The sequence below is a fragment of the Peromyscus maniculatus genome, chromosome 21, assembly GCF_049852395.1.
Source record: "Peromyscus maniculatus bairdii isolate BWxNUB_F1_BW_parent chromosome 21, HU_Pman_BW_mat_3.1, whole genome shotgun sequence".
NCBI lineage: Eukaryota > Metazoa > Chordata > Mammalia > Rodentia > Cricetidae > Peromyscus > Peromyscus maniculatus.
In genome coordinates this window covers 25,690,969-25,708,258 of record NC_134872.1, presented here as the reverse complement: position 1 = coordinate 25,708,258, position 17,290 = coordinate 25,690,969, and the positions used below count along the sequence as shown (strand labels likewise).

The following is a 17,290-nucleotide window of genomic DNA, read 5'->3' as shown; positions in this document are numbered from 1 at the left end:
ATCTGCGGTTGATAGATAAAATGAATAAAAAAATACACTTTCAAAAGCTGGGTGGTGGTGGTGCATACCTCTAATCTCAGCACTTGGCAGGATTTTTGTGAGTTTGAGGCCAGCCTGATCCACAAAAGCTCCAGGAGAGCCTGGGCTGTTACAGGTAGAAATCCTGCCTCAATCCCCACCCCACCCCCATCCCCCCACCCAAACACTTTCAAGAACCAGGTATGGTGGAGCACACTTTAATCCCAACATTTGGGGAAGCAGAGGCAGGTGGATCTCTGTGAGTTCAAGGCCAGCCTGGTCTACAGAGCGAGTTCCAGGACAGTGAAGGCTATTCAGAGAAACCCTGTCTCGAAAACAAAAATGCCCCAAAGACTCTCAATATCTTGGTAATATTACATTTTATTAAATTCAAGTTAAAAAAAACCCACATGGACTCTATCAATCAATAATGTGACTGTGGATAGATTAAAAATACCCTTGCCTAGGAGGTGGTGGTTCATGCCCTTAACCCCAGCACTTGGAAGCCCTATTTCCCTAAGTTCAAGACCAGCCTGGTCTACAGAGGTAGTTTCAGGACAGCCAAGGACACACAGAGAAATTCTGTCTTGGGGGAAAAAAAAACCTTAGAGAGAGCACTAGAGAGATGGCTCAGCCGTTTGTTGCTTTTCTAGAGGAGTAGGGTTCAATACCAAGCACCCACATGGCAATTAATAACCACCTATAACTCTAATTCCAGGGAATCCAATACCTACCTCTGGCCTTGGTAGGCCCCAGGAATGTTATATGTTGCAGAGACATGCATACAGGCAAATCACCTCTACACATAAAATATAAAATAACATACAACACCACTGCACAAACATCAATTTTAAACAAAAAGTGGATTTAAAGAATCTGGGGTCCTTTAAGGCATCTCTTATAAAAGCCATGTGGAATGGATTCTATTTTAGCTTAGACAATTGGTTAACATTGCATTTTACATTATCTTATGCACCTATACTGAATATTTGACCATTATTCTATCAAAATCAAAGCAAAACAAAATGAAATAAAATACAAACTTATCTTTTTATGAAAGTAAGGCATCCTTCTAGTTAATTACCTCAGACAAATTCTGACACACACACACACCCCACCCCACCCCACCCCACCCCACCCTCACCCAAGACAGGGTCTCTAAATAGCCCAGGCTGTTCTGGTAGTCACTGAGCACTACTGGCATATGGGTCTTACTAACTCCTTGTTGGGGCTGTCCTACAAAACAGGATGTTGAACGACACCCTTAGCTCTACCAATCAGATGTCAGCAGCATCCATCCAACACAAAGAAAACTTTAAAACTGTCAATATTGCCGGGTGGTCATGGCGCACACCTTTAATCCCAGAGCTCAGGAGGCAGAGCCAGGCGGATCTCCATGAGTTCAAGGTCAGCCTGGTGTACAGAGCGAGATCCAGGAGAGGCACCAAAACTACACAGAGAAACCCTGTCTTGAAAAAACAAACAAACAAAAAACTCCTGATGTGTGGTAAATCCTATCTCCTGTCTTTTGAAGTCCTAAGCATCCACCAAAATTCTGAAGGAAGTACACAGATTAATTAAAAAAATATTTTTAATTAATGACTTAACTTAAGGCATCAATCATACTGACAATCTACTGGCTCGTTACTAAACTGTACATTTGAAGTCCACTGCTTTTTTTTTTTAACTCTCAAAATTAAAATAGAAGTATTCAGGGCAAGTAAAACAACGGAGTGCAGTAACAGTACCGTCAAGACTAGTCATCTATGTAAACTCTAAAAAGCACAACGCTAGTTCATATCGATTTCCTACTTGTGGGTTTTAGATACAGTGTCTTTTGGATGAACTGAATGGTTTCTGAGACTATATTTCATTATGCAGTCCAGCCTGGTCTACCAACTCAAAATCTTGGGATTTCTGGAATGAGTCATCAGGCCCAGAATAGGAATTAACTTCTTAACAAATGCATTTAAAGACTGAAAATATTTAGTTAAAAAAAGTTGCAAATATTAAGCAGCATGCTGTTTTATGATCTGTACCAAAACCAAAAAGGAACTATAAAACTAACAATAACTCTATAAATAAAAGCTAGTTTTCTACAAATTTCAATAAAAGACATTTAGTAATTAAATGTTACTGTCAATTAAACTGATGAACTTTATTGGGGTTAAAACTATAACAAAGTTCATCCTAAAAGATTTTGCAATGCAAAATTCTTCCACTCAGTGAGTATTTAATTTGAATGCTAGAAATTACAGGCAATTTTGAAAAGCAGACTCACATTCATAAAACTTTATACATCATTTGAACTAACATATATGTTTATACTACTAAAAGCAAACATGCATTGCCTTCACACATTCCTGTATCATGATTTTTATATAGTACATTATATAACACGACTCCTCATCACCAAATGCATTTTATCATACACTTGATCCATTCTCCTTGGATTTCTGATCTCTGTCTTCATTCTTTATGTTATCCTATAAAATAAGAACAAAGTATAACGTTATTAGTTTCTGATTACTCTGAAGTTAGCTTAAAATAGTAGTTACTGAGTGGTAAATATCAATAAATTAATTTTAATACATGGCTGCCCAATTTTTCTTTAATTTTAGTGGTATGGGACAATCAACTCAGGACTTGGCCACCGGGCAACTACCAATCTAGCCAAATATTTGGTCTAGTAAATACATACACACAGTAAAAATATACACATAAATCATTTTCTTGCAAAACTGTGTTAGTTTTGGAAGAATATAGTTATTTCAGAATTACTTTTAAATAGGTTCTGGAAGGATGGAATCCTGGGAAAATTATAACTACTTGTTTCTAGGAAAAACTATAAAGACTGTAACATTAAATTACATTGAAGATGCCAGGAAGTTTAAACAAACCATGAAAACATAGAAAAGGCAAAGTTTCTAACCTTTTTGAGGACGGTGTGGATATCATCCATAACTGTGGATAGGTTTCTGAGTGTTTTATTCAATTGGTTTTCAAACTGCAAATTCATGTTTTCTGAAACCTTCAAGTTTTCTTGTAACTGACCAAGGTCTTTTTTGACCTCTCTGAGTTCACCAGAGAGGCTTTTGTTAGAATTCTCCAAGTTTAATATAGTTTTTCCATCTTCATCTGTTAAAGAAAATTCAAAATGTACCATTTTGATTCACATGGTAGAAAAGAAAACCCACTCTCACAAATTGTCCTATGACCTTCATGTGTGTGCTGTGGCATATGTGCCTGCCCACATACCTACCTACCTACCTACATACATATATACATACACACACACATTCATACATACATGTAATGGAAAATAAAGTTTGAGCTATATAAACTCAAAAGCAAGTAGACCTGGTGATAAAGGCCTTTAATTCTAGCTATTCAGGGGCCTAAGGCAAGAAGATCCTTGGCCAATGAATGTGTTTGAAGCTCAGTTTGGGCAACTTCTTTTAACTATGTTTCAAAGTCAAAATACAAAAAGACTTTTTTGTATTTTGAGCTTTTTTTAAAGCTCACAGCAGCAATTACTCAAATTGCATGAGGCCCTGATTCAATAGTGTAATAAACGAAGAGCAACCTCCACAATACCAAAACTTCTGTGAAATGTTTATAAAGTAAAATCAATTTCACTAGTTCTAAAGCACAACACAAACTGAGTATGCTGGCACACAGCTGTAATATCAAGCCCTAGGAAGGCTGAGAAAGGGACTGCTGGGGGTCTGAGGCCAACATGGACTACATAGTAAGTTTTGTAACACACTAGGCTACAAAGTGAGACCTTGTCTCAAAAAAAGAGAAAGAAAAAAGAAACTATCAACAGTTCTAAATAGCGCTACTTCTAATTTGACGTTTCTTTTTGTTTTGAGACAGAGTCTCACTTTATAGCTGTTCTGGCTGGCCTGAAATTTGTTATATAGACTATTTCTCAACTCACAGAAATCCACCTGCCACTCTGTGCCTGGCACAAGTTCCATTTTTGATGAGTATTTAGAGAAAATAGAAAACAGTCAAACTTATGTGGTTCTAGAAGAGGTTAGAAAAGATCAAAAAGGTTGGGTATGTGTCTCAGGCCTGTAACTCCAGTACTTGGGAGGCCACAGAGTAAGAGCCTATCTCCACGTCTCACACACAAGCAGATTCTTACAAAGCTAAGCAGCAAAATCATGAAAACTAAAGCCAGGCGCTGACCAGATGGCTCAGCAGTAAGAGGACATGCTGCTCTTGCAGAGGACCAGAGCTACTAGCATCCACGTTGAGATTGCTCACAACTGTTGGAAACTCGAGCTCCAAGGGATCGGGATCTGATGCCCCTACCTTGGAGGGTGGGTACACACACACACACACACACACACACAAACAGTGACGGCTTCTCTGTGCGTACACACTGTGCCATTCAAAGAGTACCCTCAAAGCACCAGCACAGCCAACAACATCCTCACCTGTTTTTTCTTCTAATAACTGGAGCTTCTGTTCTACCTCAGCTCTTACTTTTTCACTCTTTTCCAATTTTTGTAAGAGACTTCCAACATCCACCATTGCACCATTGTACACGATAAGTCCTACATTTTCTTCTCCATCTTTTGATTCCTGTTTTACTGTCGGTGTTGGAAGTAATAATCTGTTTCCTAGAATATAAAACATTTTTCTATAGCAACTTATGAAGAATATGGTTACAAAGACAGACAAGGAGCAAGATCTGGCCAGTGTCTAGTGTCTGCCCGTCATTTCAGCACTCGGGAGGCTAAGGCAGGGGAATCCTAACTCAAGGCCAGCAGGGCTCTAGAGACAAAACACAACAGAAGACCCCACATCTTAAGGTATCCAACCTAGCATGTCTTCCTGCAATGATTCTGACTCTTCCTGGTTTTCTTCATCTTTCGAGGTGTCTGTTAGTTTCCGATAAAAGCATGATTCTCGGAGTACTACTTTATTGAGAAGTTTCTTTACCTGTTACACAAGCACATAAACAAAAAGATGAATATTTTACCCATTACACAAGCAAGTAAACAAAAAAAATAAGATGAAAATACTCTATTTCCCTGCAGTATGAGCTAGAGCCTCATCCAGACTTGGGGAATGGCTGTTACTGAGTTAGATCTCCAGGCTGAAGTCCATTTCATTTTTCTGTTCTTGTAGCCCTGCCTGCCTGGCTCCGCCTCTGGAGTGGTAGGATTAAGAGTGTGTGCCACCGTACACGCCAGCTGTGGACATTTCCTGCTGTGTCTCTGTGCAGCCGCATGTGTTTCAGGTGCCCAAGGAGGTCAGAGAGAGGGTCAGAACTCCTGAACTGCAGGTCCGACAGTTGTGCATCATCTCACGTGGGTGCTGAGAAGAGAACCCAAGTTCTCCCCAAGAACAGTGAGTGGTCTTAACCACTGAGTCATCTCCAGCCCTGAAGCACATTTCTTGATTCTCCTACAACTGTGTTGTAGTTTTCAAAAACAGTAAGCATCAACTGTGATCGTTTTCTAAGCTATTTACTATTACTCAGTTTAGAGTATTTAGACAAGTATTTTCTCTATAAATTGGTCATTTAAGTTATTTTAAAAAAAACTGTAGTGGTTGGTAGTGTTCATTTTCCCTATATGTGAATACATGTGCATGTCCATGTACATGTCTAGAAGTCAGAGGGCATCTTAGGAATCAACTCTCTGCTTCCACTGCATGGGTCCTCAGGATTCAACTCACATCATTAAGCTTGGGGACAAGAATCTCGACCTAAGGAGCCATTTCATAAGGCCTGTGTTTTCATTTTGGTTTTGAGACAGGATTTCTCTCTGTATCCCTGGCAGTCCTGGAATTCACTTTGTAGACCACGTTGGCCTTGAACTCACAGAGGTCCACCTGCCTCTGTCTTCCAAGTGCTGGAATTAAAGGTGTACTCCGCCATGACCCACCCAGTGTTTTGGTTTGGTTTTTACAGACAGGGTTTCTCCATGTAGTTTTGGTGCCTGTCCTGGATCTCGCTCTGTAGACCAAGCTGGCCTGGAACTCACAGAGATCCTCCTGTCTCTGCCTTCCGAGTGCTGGGATTAAAGGAGGGTGCCACAGCCGTCTGGCCAGTGTTTTGTTTTTTTAAGACAGGATCTTGCTATGCAACTCAGGCTGGCCTTGAACTCACAATACTCTTATCCAAGGCTTCCAAGTATTAATATTATAGGTATGATAAAAACACTAATCCAAATTTTAAAGTATGATGATGTTTAATTCCAAATAACAAGAAATACCAGAAAGCCAGGCATGGTGGTATACAACTTTAATCCCAGCACTTGGGAGGTGGAGGCAGGTAGATCTCTGCTAGTTCCAGGACATCTAGGGCTCTATAATCACCACCACCCTCCCCCCCGCCCACAAACCCTCCACCAGCAATAGGAAGACTATGTCAATTATGAAATATATATGACAGACTATTAAGCAGCTATAATGATGTAAGTCTATTTTCTCTTCTTATATGTTTTAAAACTCTAGTCAAGTTGAGCCTTAAATTTGCAGTGATCCTCTTGCCTCAGACACCCAAGCACAAGGTTTTCAGACATGAGTCACTAAACTCTGCTATATTCCATTTTTATGATAGAACCAATGATAAACTGATGAGTAAAAAGGGCCCCATCTATATATACAGAATAATTTCATCGTCTATAAATATGAGTAACATAAAAAGTTCTATAAATGGGGCTGGAGAGGTAAGTTAGCAGTTAAGAATACTGGCTGCTCTTCCAGAGGTCCAGAGTTCAAGTCCCACATGGTAGCTCACAACAATCTGATGCCCTCTTCTGGCATGTAAGCATATATACATTAATAAAAAATATTTTTTTTTTTTTTTTTGGTTTTTCGAGACAGGGTTTCTCTTGTGTAGCTTTGCGCCTCTCCTGGAACTCGCTTGGTAGACCAGGCTGGCCTCGAACTCACAGAGATCCGCCTGCCTCTGCCTCCCGAGTGCTGGGATTAAAGGCGTGCGCCACCACCGCCCGGCATAAAAAATATTTTTAAAAAAAGTTCTAGAAATGGTTCTCTATTAGTCCTGAGGAAGAGAACTAAGGAAAGAGTAAACAAACTTTGTTCTTAATGGAGAGAAGAGCCTTCTGTATCATGGGAGGAAAAGGAGGAAGAACGGAAGAAGGAGAGAACTCAAAAGTAAAAACTACTTTAAAAAAATGGGTTCAGGCTGGGCAATGGTGGTGAATGCCTTTAATCCCAGCACTCAAGAGCCAGAGGCAGGAAAGTTCCACACCAGGGATACATACAGAGACATGGTCTCAAAAACAAACAAATAGCTGGGTGGTGGTGGCACACTCAGGTAGGAGGCAGAGGCAGGCGGATCTCTGTGAGTTCCAGGCCAGCCTGGTTTACACAGCGAGATCCAAGACAGGCACCAAAACTACACAGAGAAACTCCGTCTCGACAAACAACAAAATAAAATAAAATAAATTAAATTAAAAAATAAGCAAGCAAACAAAAAAACCAATTTTTTTACATATGTGTGTTAGTGTGCACACATGCATGTGGGCAACTGCATAGGTCATAAACGGGGTATTGGATACCCCGGAACTAGGGTTACAGGCAGTTGTCAGCCACCTGACCTGAGTGTTGGGGCTGTGGACTGTCTGCAAGAGAACAGTGCATGCTCTTAACCACTGAGCCATCTTTCCAGCCCCTAAGAGATAGGGTAGCCCTGACTGTTCAGAAACTCAATTTATAGACCAGGCTGACCTCAAACTCACAGAGATCCACCTGCCTCTTCCTCCCGAGTGCTGGGATTAGAGGTGTACACCACCACTTCCCTGCAATAACTTTTTTAAAAGGCAAATGTGTGTGTGTGGGTGTGTGTCTGTCTAAGCACACAGAGGTCAGAAGTAACCTTTCAGGAGCTGGCTCTCTCCTGTCATTTGGGTACCAGCAATCAAACTCAGATGATCAGGTTTGGCAACACAACAAGTACCATTACCCACTGAGAGACATCTTGCTGGCCCCAAAGACAGTTTCTTTAAAAGGGATAATATTCTAGCCAGGCAGTGGTGGTGGTGGTGGTGGTGGTGGTGGTGGTGGTGGTGGTGGTGGTGGTGGTGCACACCTTTAATCCCAGCACTCAGGAGGCAGAGGCAGGCGGATCTCTGTGAGTTCGAGGCAGGCTGGTCTATAGAGTGAGTTCTAAGACAGCCAGGGCTGTTGTTACACAGAGAAACCCTGTCTTGAGGAAAAAACCAAAAAAGTTAATGTTCTAGAAAGTTTATATTAAAAAGAAGAGTCAAGGCCAACCTGGTGGCTTGCTCCTGTAAACACAAGACTTAAGAGGCTGAGGCAGGATTGCCACAAGGGCAAAGCCAGCCTGGGCTACAAAGTGAGACTCTTATTTCAAAAGACTACAGGAAAGATGGCTAATATTTACAATATTAGATAAGTGAAATGAATTTATTCTACTGTCTTACCTTTTGGAAGGGTAACCTCATAAAAAGTTCCTGAGCTATGATGAAACTTAGTGGAAGAACATTGTCTAGTGATAACTGAGGCCCTAGCTTCGAAGGACCACAAGAAAAAAATGTTATGAAAATTCCTTTTATTTTAAATTCACAAGATCAATTACCTGAGCCCGAGAAAGATGCAATCCAAGAGTGTATAGTATTTCTTCCAAATCCTTTTCAAGAAGGTAACCACAATGGCTTTGATCAAAATAAACAAAGGCCATCAGTAGATCCCTGTTAACTGTGACCATCTGAGTCTTCTCTTTTTCCTAGAATGGTCGAACAGAAGATACGGTATACAGTTTTACTATCATAGAAGAATGAGAAATCAAGGCTCTGTCTATATGAAATCACTAATCTTAAAAAGATCTTTGTCTCATTTTAGTAAAATGAGTGGATTTTATATGCGAATATGAAAGAACTGTGACAAACACAGATACCCTAAAATCAGTAAATGTCGGGTAAGGAAATCACTATTTTCTGAAGAATGTGCTATGGAATAAACACCTCCGGAGGGAAAAGGAAGAGAAGAGGAGTGAGCAGCAGCAGTGGCGGCGGCAGAAACCCACCTTGTCTCTAGAGGGCCTCTCTTTGCAGTAGCGGCTGACATCTCTCTTGTCGTCTCGCTTGCTCATTTCTTCCTCTTCCCTATCTGGAAAACAAAATAAAGAAGAAAAAACTTACCACACAGACATTTCCAACTATCATAGAAACCCAGACTACACTCCCATTACAGAAGTTCTTCAAAGATGAAGTGACAGGCATATAAAAATCATGTAGAAATAAAAAGTTTTGATGTTATAAGGGAAAGTTAAGAAAAAACAAGAAGAAGCGGGTGGTGCTGACATTGGCCTTTTATCACAGTACTCAGGAAGCAGAGCCAGGAGGAACTCTGTAAGTTCAAGGCCAGCCTGTTCTACAAAGAAGAGTTCCAAGACAGCTAGGGCTACACAGAGAAACTCTGTCTCAAAAGAAAAAACAAAACAAAACCAGTAGGAAACTTATAAATTCCCACATGGCAGTTCATAACTGCCATAACTTTAGTTACAAGATACTAACAATATACAGCCATACATGCAAACAAAATACTAATACACATAAAATGAAAAATTGGAGGAAAAGGAAACACTGCTTTACTGAATCAAACTGCTGATTTTTCTATGTAGGAGTTTGTGTGTGCACACGTGTCCTGTGCACGTGGAGGCCGGAGGCTCATGTGAGGCGTCTTTGGACTGTTTTGCATCTTACTGAGGCAGTGTCTCTCGCTGGTTTGACTAGGCTGGTAATGAGCTCCAGGCATCCAGCTGTCATCTCCCTCCCCAGGGCTGCTAGTACAATGCCACGTGAGTACTCAGGGAGCCAGACTCAGGTCCTCATGATTGCCCAGCAAGCTCTTAGCAACTGAGCCATCTTCTCAGCCCATCTATAAATACATGCAAAACCTAACACTTCCCCCTTGCTTCTTTGAACCGCTGGTGTTCTATAACAAAAACTAGCCTCAAACTAGCTCTCCCCCTTCTCAGTCTCCCTAGTGCTGAGAATCCAAGGTGTGCACCACTACATGATTAGTGGAGAGAAGGCCCAGTGAGCAAAGCATTTGCTTAACAAGCACGAGAACCTGAGTTGGAGTCCCCGGGACCAGATAAAGCCAGATACCATGGCTTGAGTCTACAATCCCATCGTTGCTCTGGTGAGGTAAAGGTGGAGACAGGAGAATCCCTGGCAGCTCCTTGCCAGTTAGATCAGTGTATGCAGTGGCAAATAAAAACTGTCTCAAACCCTGGTAAAAGGCAAAGGCCAGAACCCAAGGTTGTCCTCTGATCACCAGGCTTGCTCTTGTACGTACACATCAGAAGCTCAAAGAGCACACAAAAGAGGAAGCCAGAGCGCTTGTTCAGCAGGCAGAGGGACTTGCCACCAACTGCACCCGACAGAGTTGTTCCTTGGGGAAACGGACTTCTGCAAGTTGTCCTCCCACTGAAACACGGGCACAGAAACCCAGATGTAATACAAAATGAACTTCAAGTTTAAGGTGAAGACAAGCTGGGTGTGGTAGCACACACCTTCAATCCTAGCTCTGAGGCAGGCAAACCCTTTCTTAAAACAAAACAAATAAACAAAATAAAATTTACACTATATGTTTTAAAAATTTAGATAGTCTCATTATGTAGCACAGGTTAGCATTTAATTCACAGCAGTTCTGCCTCAGCCTTCAAAGTGCTGAGATAACAGGCACATACATCTTCCCAACGCTGGTACCTTTAGGGTGGGGACTTAGCTCAGTGGTAGAGAACTTGCCTAGCAAGCGCAAGGCCCTGGGTTTGGTCCTCAGCTCCGAAGGAAAAAACAAAACAAAACAAAAAACTGGTACCTTTAAAATGAGTATCTTACTTTTCTGGTTGGGAATATAAGTCAGTGGTAGAATGTTTGCCTATTTATTATATGTAAGGCCTCAGGTTTGACCCTTAGTAACATAACACAAAAGAACATCTTAATTTTTGACCAAAACAAAAAAATCCCTTTTTCTAGTTCTGGGGATTAAATGGAACATTTTTCCACATCTGGCAAACTACCAATTCTGAGATAGCTTTTATTACCTTGTCCAAGATGGCTTTGAATTTATCCTGCCTTAATCCTCCAAAACAGCTGGGATTAAAGATCTGCTATACCAGGGCTGGACAATTTTGATCAACTTAATTAAAATATACCTTGTTATCTACCCTTGTGATAACTAATAATATCAGTCACCACTTCAAACACTGAATATTTGTTAAAACTATCATTTTCTGGGGCTGAAGAAATGGGTCAGAATTTTTTAAAAGCACTTATTGCTTTTGCAGAGGACCCAGTTCAATTCCCAGCACCAGCATGGTGACTCACACCTGTCTGTAACTCCAGGTACAGGAGATCCAACGCCCTCTTCTGACTCCCAAAGGCCCCAGGTATGCATGAGGTTCAGACACACATACAGGCAAAACATTCACACACATAAAATAATTAAGTTTAAAAGTATTTTTTAAGCCGGGCGTTGGTGGCACACGCCTTTAATCCCAGCACTCGGGAGGCAGAGCCAGGCGGATCTCTGTGAGTTCGAGGCCAGCCTGGTCTCCAAAGCGAGTTCCAGGAAAGGCGCAAAGCTACACAGAGAAACCCTGTCTTGAAAAACCAAAAAAAAAAAATATATATATATATATATTTTAAGTACTAATATATAAATGCAGAAGAAGACATAAGGAAAATAATGCTACATTGCAGACCACTCTGTAACATCTACAAAGCAATTTTACGCAAGGTTGGCATCAGGACAAACAGGCCTCAGTAAGAAAGAAAGAGCTGAGCAGATCTCAGGAGGTTTGAGGATGTGAAAGAGGACAGCAGAAGAAACCGTCAGTGCCAGGCTCCTAACAGAAGAGCACTAAGTGACAGGTTCAAGACCTCCGAGTGTGGAGGAGCAAGGGCCAGCAAGATGCTTTAGTGGATAAATCACTAGCTTTGCAAGCATGATAACCTGAGTTCAATGCCCAGATCGCATGGTAAAGGAGAGAACCGACTCCCGAAAGCTGTCCTGACTTCCATAGGAGCCATAGTAAATGTTCTAAAACTACCATGCCACAAGGACCGACGAAACAAAGCATGGCCAACACCATCAAGTGTTCAATTAGTAATTAAAATCAACAGCCCGATGTGGCAGGATGAGCTTGTAGTCACAGCTCTCACTTGGGACAGTGAGGCAAGAGTGTCACCCAAAGCCACCCTGGGTACATAGGCCATTATCAGTACACAGTGAGACTGTCTTCCACAAACTGGGAAAGCAGAAACTATCTGGCCCGTCCTCCAGTTCTGAGGTCACCTACTGCGTACCATCTTCCTCATCTTCGGCGTCTTCCGCCTCCATTGGGTCATACTCATCCTGATTATTATCTTCTTCCGTTTCATCGTCATCTTTAGAATCCTCTTTCCTTTTTTCTTCTTTCTGTAATTTAAGATGCCTTAAAATTAACCAATATTATGATGAGACAAGCAAACTGAAGTCATTAAATGGATGTATTTGTAACAAGTCCAATTACAGATTTCTTGCAACATAGTGACCTATTCAAAGATGGCATGGTGGGCATGTCCACAATCTGAGCACTTGGAAGGTGAAGGCAGGAGAATGAGGAGGTCCCAGCTCACAGCAAGACAGACAAAGGACAGAGAAACAGAAAAAAAGGAAGAAGGGCTAGAGAGTTGCCTCAGACATACAGAGCAGTGAACCGCCGCTATTCCAGGGAACCTGCCCAGCACCCACATGGCAGCTCACAACCATCTGTAACTTAACTTTAATCTCAGGGGAGCCACACTCTCTTCTGACTTCCTTGGTCACCATGCACACACAGAGAGCATAGATACACATACAGGCAAAACATATACATTAAAATAAAAAGAAAGAAAAAGAAGAGAGGGAAGGAGGAAAAGAAAGCAGAAAATTAGCTATAGATATTTAGGCTTTGCTATGTGGCTCAGGCTGGACTTGAACTCCTGACTCTCCTCTTCCACCTTTGATATACAGGATTACACAAGCTCTAGTTTTTTGAGACACTCTCATGACCTGTCTCAGATACCCAACACAATATCCAACACTTTTAGTTTGGCTTTGGTTCCCGTCTAGAGGTTAGAAGTGCATATTACTAAGTTCTGTTGCCTATCCTGGAAATTACAGACCTTCCTCTCATCTCTGTCTTCTTTTTTGTCTTTATCATCGCCTGATTTTCTCCGTTTTGGTTTTGGATCATCAGTATCATCATCCCTTTCTTCTTTTTTATCTTTTCTCTCGTCTTTTTTGTTTTTCTTCTCCTTTTCTTTCTTGTCCTCTTTCTCAGGAAGAGAGAGTAATGATTTGTATATTCTGACTCCAAAATCTCTTTGAAGCATTTCATTGAAAAGTTCTGCAAACAATGAAACCTATAAAAAGACACCAACATTAATCCAGACAAATTCAATACAAATACTGAATAAATCCAGCAGTTAATCATATATCATGCACTATCTTGCCACACATATTATCTATACCTCTAGGAGAGCTGTTAATATTTTATGAGGGAGATAAAGAAGAAATCAAGCACTATAAAAATGGATGTGAATGATGTCAAGACTATGAAATCCTCAAAAGAACTAGTTGTGGTGGTGGTGCATGGCTTTAATCCCAGCCCTTAGGAGGCAAACTGTGACTTCCAGGCCACTCTGGTCTATTTATGAGTTCCAGGCCAGCCACCGACATACAGTGAGACCCTGTATATAAATAAATAAATATCCTCAAAGAACAACATTTAAAAAAAAAATGTTCTAGGTAAGGTTTCTCTGTGTAGCCTTGGCTGTCATGGAACTCATTCTGTAGACCAGGCTGGCCTTGAACTCACAGAGATCCACCTGCCTCTGCCTCCCGAGTGCTGGGATTAAAGGTGTGCAACAACCACCACCACCACCACCACCACCACCACCACCACCACCACCACCACCACCACCACCACCACCACCCAAAAAATATTTTTAAAGACAAGATTCTTCTATGGTACCCAGGCTGGCTTTGAACTCATGTTCCCTATGCTTCCGACTGCTAAATACTGGCATTACAAGCTCATGTTATTATGCTCTGTGTAAAGATGTACTGCTAAGCATGGTAGTATGTTCCTGTAAACTCAGCATTTGGGAGGTAAGGCTGGAAGATCAACAGTTCACCATTATCCTTGGTCATATGAGACTGACTCAAACAACTAGAGCTGGGTATAGTGCTGCATACCTGTGATCCCATATACAAAGGTAGAAAAGAGGAGGATCAGTTCTTCAAGTCCAGCCTGAGCCACATAGCATGTTTGAGACTAGACTGGGTAGTATGAGACACCATCTCACAATAAACAAACAAACAAAAACTGGAACCATATAAGCAGAACAAACATACAGAAAACAGAATGTAAATATCGTTATGCTTGGTGATGCATTGATGTAATTGCAGGCCCTAAGAATACTGAAGCAGAAGCATCATAAGTTGAAGGCCTGACTAGGTTACAGATTGAACTGAAGGCCAGCCTGGAGACTCAGCAAGACTACTAACAGTAAAAACAGGTTGGAGAGGTAGCTCAGTGTAGAGGTTTGCATAGCATGCATGAACACCTGAGCTCAATACCAATAGAGAGGAGCTGGGCATGGTGGCGCATGCCTGGGAGGCAAGTGGATTTCTGCGAGTTCCTGGCCAGACAGAACTATGTAGTAAGACCCTGTTGAGAGAGACGAGAGACAGAGACAGACAAGACAGAACACAAACTCAAGTTGAAAGATAATACCACTTATTTTCTCTTACAATCCAAGCAGTCACAAAATTTTCAAATCCATTAAATGGTATTTAAATTCTAAAGAAAACAATAAAACATTACACCATCCTTAAGAAAGACAACTAGGGGCTGGAGAGATGGCTCAATTTGATTCCCAGCACCCACATGGAGGTTTGTAAACCTCTGGAACTTCAGATTCAGGGGACCTGACCCTCTCTTCCGGCTTCTACAGGCGTCAAACACACATATCAAGCACAGACATACACAACCACCCAAAGAAACAATGCCACACAAAAGACAACTAGGTATGAGTCTCCTGACACCTCTCAGGAATGCCCACAGGACAGTCACAGGAGCACAGGTTTGTGACTGCAGCACAGAAGACAGAGTCTGGCCTATACAGCAAGATCAGCTAGGGCTACTAGAAATAGTCTCAAAAAAAAAAAAAAAAAAAAAAAAAAAAAATGAAAAACCAAGAATAACTTACATCTAATTGGTAATTTACAGCAAAAAAAAAAAAAAAAAAAAAAAAAAAAAAAAAAAAAAAAAGACAAAACCACAGCAAAGGACTGGGACAGCTAAAGTTAGTCTGTTGTGTCTAGTAAGAGACCTTAGAGGATAAATCTGACTTTCTCATCACAAACAATGGTGCCCAAACGACACAAACAATGGGAACAATCAAAGAAACACTCAAGGATTCAAGAAATTCATTCAAGAGTCAGTCACAACTGTGGGCATCATCTGGATAATTCCAACTTTAACATTACCTCGAACGAATGCTCTTTGTTATCTTCCAATCTGTAATCCAAAAGGACACTCAAGGACATGATGCTGCAGTCAAACTTGCCACTTTTTGCAGCCCAGTTCGGATGGACAATGATGGCTGGTTCATCGGGCAGAATGTATCTTCTTTCTTGACGCTGCCGTTCCATTTCCTCTTGTCGCTTTCTCTCTTCCTCCTGGACATGGGAAATTTTAAAGCATGATGAAGCTTCCATGTACAAAGTTCATGTGTATTGAAATGTACTCTAGTTATAAAATAAAATAAAGGAGCTGGGTGTGGTGGTTCATGACTGCAATCCCAACACTTGGTGGCAGAGACAGAAGGATGACCTCGAGTGAGTGAGTATCAGGCTAGCTTCTACTACAGAGTGAGTTCTTGTTTCAAATACAAAGATCAAAATCCTCTGACTTCTTACAGTGATAATAATGGTTAAAAACAGAGACAGAACCTTTTACCGCTCTTGATTCTTTCTTCCTTTTCCTTGGTTACACTGGTTTATTTAAGGGGGCAGGAGCATGTGTGGAGGTCAGCAGACAGGTAATTATTTCTCTCCTTCCATTGTGAGTTCTAGAGATTGAACTGCTGTTGTCAAGCTTAGCAGAAGTGTCAAAGAAGAGATCTGGCTTTTAAAAATAACTTCACTAAAGGATACCAAGCTTTCCTGAGGAAACAGTCTGTTCCTGAGCTAGGATATGGACAGTACACACCCTATCCTGCTATGAAGTAGCAACATAAGCGGAAGGACTCAAGCCCTGGCCGGCTCTGGAACAGTATCATCATCCAAAAGATATTTATAACCCACGGAATAAAACAAGAAACCACAAACTCCACAAACTGCCTAGGAACATAGTAAATTTCCTGTTGTCACAAGAAATGTCCTCAAGAAGTTCCCAGAATCATCAGGCCTAACAGAGAGTCTGCCAGAGCAGAGGCTGGCTCCCTTCATGCCCAATCTCTGTCTCTTGGTGCTACTGAGGAAGCACCGACTTGCTGTCTGTCAGCTGAGGTATCACAATACGAAGGCAAAGCTGGTGGACATGGTGGAGCACACCTTTAATCTCAGAACCCAGGAGGCAGAGGCAGGCCGATCCCTGACTTCAAGGCCACCCTGGTCTACATTCAGAGTTAGTTCTAGGACAACCAGAGCTACACAGAGACCCTGTCTCAAAAAACAAACAAACAAGAAACCACTAAGGAACTATGCTACACATGCTTGTGATCACAACACATGAAGAGTCAGAGAGACAGGAAGAGGATCATAAGGACAGCCTGGTTTACATAGAGACTTCCAGGCCAGCCAGAGTCACATCAGTAGTACCTTTTCCCAAAAAGTCAGTTAAAACAGGGGATGGGGGGAGGGGGGAATCAGTGAGTAAAGGACCTTGCCGCCAACCCTGATGACCTAAGTTTGACCCCTAGACCCACAGGGTAGAAGAAGAAAATCAACTCCAGCAATTATCCTGTGACCTCTGGGGCAAGTCCAGTGGCATGTTCAATCCCACACAGAATAAATAAATACAAATGAATTCTTTTGTATATTTGAGACAGGGTCTCATTATCTATCTCTGGCTGTTCTGGAACTCACTATGTAGAGTAGGTTGGCCTTGGAATTCACAGAGATCCGCTTGCCTCTGCTTCCTGGGATTAAAGTTCTGTGCCACCACCTCCATTTATGTCATTCTTTTTGTTTTGTTTCTCTGTCTAACAGTCCTGCC

At 41.5% G+C, this 17,290-nt stretch overlaps 1 protein-coding gene across 6 annotated transcripts in view; it reads right to left on the bottom strand.

Moving 5' to 3' along the window:
• Positions 1–1,591: 1,591 nt before the first annotated feature.
• Ccar1 (cell division cycle and apoptosis regulator 1) overlaps positions 1,592–17,290 on the bottom strand; it is a 51,826-nt gene continuing 36,127 nt past the window's right edge. For all 6 annotated transcript variants that reach the window (XM_076557140.1, XM_076557144.1, XM_076557142.1 and 3 more), the window contains 9 exons: positions 15,559–15,750; positions 13,188–13,427; positions 12,348–12,459; positions 9,056–9,138; positions 8,609–8,755; positions 4,854–4,974; positions 4,467–4,652; positions 2,951–3,156; positions 1,592–2,504 (listed from right to left, as the gene is read on the bottom strand). In XM_076557140.1, the coding sequence (XP_076413255.1) occupies positions 2,445–2,504; positions 2,951–3,156; positions 4,467–4,652; positions 4,854–4,974; positions 8,609–8,755; positions 9,056–9,138; positions 12,348–12,459; positions 13,188–13,427; positions 15,559–15,750 (1,347 nt within the window). In that variant the 3' untranslated portion in view covers positions 1,592–2,444. The remainder of the gene's footprint in view (positions 2,505–2,950; positions 3,157–4,466; positions 4,653–4,853; positions 4,975–8,608; positions 8,756–9,055; positions 9,139–12,347; positions 12,460–13,187; positions 13,428–15,558; positions 15,751–17,290) is intronic.